This window comes from Spermophilus citellus (genome assembly GCF_964194105.1).
Source record: "Spermophilus citellus genome assembly, chromosome: X".
In the NCBI taxonomy this organism is placed as follows: Eukaryota; Metazoa; Chordata; class Mammalia; order Rodentia; family Sciuridae; genus Spermophilus; species Spermophilus citellus.
This window is the reverse complement of record NC_138190.1, coordinates 123,365,970-123,370,727: the sequence shown is the minus strand read 5'-3', so window position 1 is coordinate 123,370,727 and position 4,758 is coordinate 123,365,970. Positions and strand designations below refer to the sequence as shown.

The 4,758-nt window shown below is 41.6% G+C and overlaps 1 protein-coding gene across 1 annotated transcript; it reads right to left on the bottom strand.

The window, feature by feature from the left end:
* Nucleotides 1–3,526: 3,526 nt before the first annotated feature.
* Nucleotides 3,527–4,515, bottom strand: PRR32 (proline rich 32). The gene has a single exon (XM_081276546.1). The coding sequence runs from the start codon at nucleotides 4,445–4,447 to the stop codon at nucleotides 3,677–3,679; it is 771 nt and encodes a 256-aa protein (XP_081132672.1). The 5' UTR covers nucleotides 4,448–4,515; the 3' UTR covers nucleotides 3,527–3,676.
* Between the last annotated feature and the right edge of the window lie 243 nt (nucleotides 4,516–4,758).

Here is a 4,758-nt window from a genome sequence, read left to right as displayed (position 1 = left end):
CCTTTGTTCACAAAATTGTTGAAAGGATCTATCTAACATTTTCCACTTTGTCCCTAGGCTGTAATTAAGCTGACCCTATATATTCTATTAACTTGGTAAAAGTGAAAATTTGAGATTTCAAACACTATTTCATATTGAAATAATGGTCTAATACTTCCCATTGTTCTAATTTGGATATAAAGTGTTCCCTGAGAAGCTCATGTTAGGAATGCAGGAATGTTCAGAGGTGAAAGGATTCGATTATGAGAGATGTAATCTGATCAGTGAATTAATCCATGTGATAGATTAAGCAGGAGGGGTATGGCTGGGGGTGGGTCCCTGGGGGCATGCCTTGTAGATTGTGCCTTGTCCTCCTGTCGCCCCTCTCTCTGTGTGCATTCTGGTTACAATAGGGTGAGCAACTTTCCTCCACCATACCCTTCCACCATGATGTTCTGCCTCACTTAGATCCAAGAGCTACGGAGTTGGCCATCATGGGTTGAATCTCTGGCACTGAGCCCCAAATAAACTTGTCCTCCCTAAACTTGTTCTTTTCAGGTATTTTGATCACAGCCATGTGAACCTGACTAATAATGGAATTGGTACTTAGAAGTGGGGTCATTGCTGGGACAACTTTGTCCATGTTGTTCAAACACCTTTGGAACTAGTTTACAGGAGGATTTTTGGAAATGTTTTGAAACACAGCATGGAGAAGCCTTAGAATGTTTTGAGAAGAACTTAATGGGTTTTCCTGGTGTTTGTTCAGAAGGCCAGAATGAAAATAAGGTTGAGGACAATAAAGTTGTGCTCATGAAGTATCAGAGGGGAAGGAGGAATCCACTGGGAATTGAAGTAGAGGTCACACATGTTACATTACAGCAAATAATTTGTCTACATGTTGTCCATGTCCTGAGACTTTATTAAGGGCTGAATTTAAAAGTGATGGACTAGTTAATCTGGCAGTGAAAATTTCAAGGCATTCAGGTGGTGCATTTAGGCAGTGGGATGAGCATCTCATAATAAGCCTTTTAACCAGGCTTATTATGAGAATGAGGAGCAGAGAGCTTAGCAAAAACATATAAAAAGGTTGCAGTTTCACCAGAGAAGAACCACTATAAAATCAGGGCCAGGGAATTTATGTTTGCTGAGGTGATTACCCCCACTAAAGAGAAGCTAAATGTTTTTCACAGAAAAAAAAAATTGAAACGTTCTTTGAATGCATCTCAGAAATCAGTATAACTATACTCATGGTTCCATTCCCAGCTTTCCCAGGAATCTCCATACTGCTTTCCAAATTGGCCGCACCCGTTTGCATTCCCACCAGCAGTGTACAAGAGTACCCTTTTCCCCACATCCTCGCCAGCACTCGTTGTTTGACTTCATCATGGCTGCCAATCTTACTGGGGTGAGGTGGTATCTTAGGGTGGTTTTGATTTGCATTTCCTTGACTGCTAGAGATGGTGAGCATTTTTTCATGTACTTGTTGATTGATTGTATGTCCTCCTCTGTGAAGTGTTTGTTCATGTCCTTGGCCCATTTGTTGATTGGGTTGTTTGTTTTCTTATTGTCTAATTTTTTGAGTTCAAAATTACATATAAGAGGTTATGAGGGGAATGGGATAACAAACATGGAGGGAAATGAATTACAGTAGATGGGGTAGAGAGAGAAGATGGGTGGGGAGGGGAGGGGGGATAGTAGAGGATAGGAAAGGTAGCAGAATACAACAGTCACTAATATGGCAGTATGTAAAAATGTGATGTGTAACCGATGTGATTCTGCAATCTGTATTTGGGGTAAAAATGGGAGTTCATAACCCACTTGATTCTAATGTATGAAATATGATTTGTCAAGAGCTTTGTAATGTTGTGAACAACCAATAAAAAAATTAAAAAAAAAACTATACTCATGGCAGGTTCGATGGTGTTAAAATGAAAAAGTCACTTGAAAAGAGATCATGGTGATACCTTCCCCCCAGAGGGGTACCTAGGAAGTTGTTTCCTTATGATTTGTTTCAATGTGTGACCAGATAGTCAATGGGCACTACCTGGTCCAAGGAGGTCCAGCTACTGCTTAAGTTCACAACAGACTTTGGCATGGCACTGGTGCTGGTTCTGCAGGAATGCAGAATTTGGAGTTAAGGCATCACAAAGACTCCCAACAAGATTTCTAAGGAAGGCCTGGGAGGCCAGCAAAGTGTGACATTATCAGAATCCCTATGGACAGCCTGGAAAGGGCAATGTATGAACGAGACCTCCAGGATTAAGAGATGACAGTAACTTAGAAAATATACCTGGGAAACCTGTAGGAAGGGAGCAGATCCAGACTGAGGGAGGCCACATTGGCTGTAAGCCCAAGCCCTTTGGAGGTCACATCTCAAAATCATGTGCCGGAGATTCTGCACGTGGAGCTACAGGACTTGTTTGCCAAGCTGGGATTTGGTCTTGTTTTGGTCCCATCCCTACTTTATATCTCTGTTTGCCTCACTTTTTGTGATGCAAATGATTACTCTATGTCTCTGTATATTGGATACTTGTAATTTTCTTTGATTTTTACAGGGGCTTTTGCTTTGAGTCTCAGAGGAAACACTGAACTTGAATTTTTGGGCAGTGTTGGAACTGTGGAGACCAAGGTGATTCTTGGAGGTGGACTAAATGTATCTTTTCATTATGAAGTGGGCATGAGTTTTAGGGGGCCATCGGTGGAATGTTATAGTTTAGATATGTGATAGACAATGCAGAAATGTTCGGTGATGAAATATTTATATTTTAAGAGCTATAACCACATCAGTGGATTAATTCATCTGATAATTTGAACAAATTGCTGGGTTAAAATTATAGGCAAGTGGGGCATGGATGGAGGATGTATGTCACTGAGGGTGTGCCCTTCAGGATTCTTTTGTTCCTGACTCCTTGCTCTCTCTCTCTCTATCTCCTTCCAGACTACCATGAACTGAGCAGCTTCAGTTCACCACATCCTTCCACCATGATGTTTTCTCTCATCTCAGACTCACAGCAATAGAATCAGCCAACAAGAACTGAACCTCTGAAACCACGAGCCCAAAATAAACTTTTCCACTTATAAGTTGTTCCTGTCAGGAATTTTTATCACACCAATGAAAAACTAACACACTCATCTTTCCCTTTCTTTCTTAATCCTTGCTAGTTCAGCTTGCTTCTGTCTCTAACAGTAAAATGTTGGCTATGATACTCTGACCTTAGTCTCATCTTCTCTTTTTATTATTTTGTACATTTTTCTTTATTATCTGGACCCTTAGCCTGCCTTTATGGATCTTAACTTAATGTATTCATCATGCTTCAAATAATACTCCTAATCTTAGGTGTATAAGTATTCCCCACCCTAGACATGGGCTAACAAGGCCCAGGTGCTCTCTCCACAGCCACCCTGCAGCAACAGTTGATAGTAAACAGTGCAATGGATTCATCTAAGTCATTTAGAAAACACTGTTTCAATTGCTTTAAAAAATAGGGAAAAAAATCCAAAGTTTAGGCTCCCAGACAGACATTTTTAAAAATTTACAATGTTTTAAACTTTGAAATCTTTATTAAGCTTCCAGTTTTGTAAGGCACACTAGTGTGAAACAGATTTTGGAGGGTAAAGATTTTCAAATATTAACATGTAATCAAGTGAATTAAAGCTATTTCCCAAAACTCTGACTTTCTTCTTTCCATTTTTATTATCACTTGAGCTCTTTGTTTAAAGATGCAGGAGAAGGCATTCTTCCAGAATGCAAATGAGCAAAATAAGGTGACAGCGGAGGACCAAATACTGGGGGAGGCGCAAAAGCAATAGGCTTAATGAAAAATGGATTGAAACTTGGAGGTGGGGCAGGTATGAAGCAATGAGCAGTAGAGCAAGGTAAACCTGGAACACTTGAAGACATAGGCATAGGCCCTGGGTGTCTTGGGCTCGCAGGTGGGAAAGAAACATGAGCCAACCTTCCATTATTGCAGGCCATTCTAGTATTACCCAATGGTACCTCCATCATTATCCCTGATCTAAGGGTGGGGACAAATGAAGGGCCTCTTACTTGTGGTCCCCTAAGTGGAAAGAACCCTTGGCCGCGTGGCAAAGTTGGGACTGATTTTGCAGTATTGCCACTTCTCTCACTAGTCACACTGCTGACCCTTGTGCCCCGTACCATCAGTGCTGGAGAGCTGCCAGAGACTTTCTGGGATACATTAATAGAATCATGTCCCTTCAGCCTCCAGCTTGCCAACACCTCAGAGCTATTTACTCCCTCTGTTGCTAGGGACTCTTCTACAACAGCAGGTGGTAACCCACAGGGTTGTCTGACAGCTCTTGAAAGATCAGGAATGCTGGATCCTGTTCTCTCATCAGGGCCCTTCAGCTGGTCTCCGGCCAGATCTTTCAGCATTTTCAAGGGTGGTCGTAGTGGGATGCGAGGGCAGCCCCAGTTCTCAGCACCATCCTCCTCATTCTTCTGCATGGAATTCAGACACTGGAGGGGGTCATCAGGACTCAGATCCTTGTTCCCATTTTTGTTGACAGCTACCACTGCAACAGAAGGGCCATACCCTCCAAAGCTTGCAAAAACAAAATTAAAAGAAAGTTAATCTAAGGGGCTGGGGTTATGGCTCATCGGTAAAGCAGTTGCCTAGCACATGTGAGGTACTGGGTTCAATCCTCAGAACCACATAAAAATAAATAAATAAACAAAGTTATTTTTAAAAAAGTTAATATAAATGCTCATGCAGTGACCATAGAATATCTGAAATATGCTATTGGCTCAACTGCTGG

Bases quoted from the DNA above. Each gene is read 5' to 3' on its own strand.
- PRR32 (XM_081276546.1), bottom strand. From the start codon at position 4,447: ATGCAGAAGAATGAGGAGGATGGTGCTGAGAACTGGGGCTGCCCTCGC.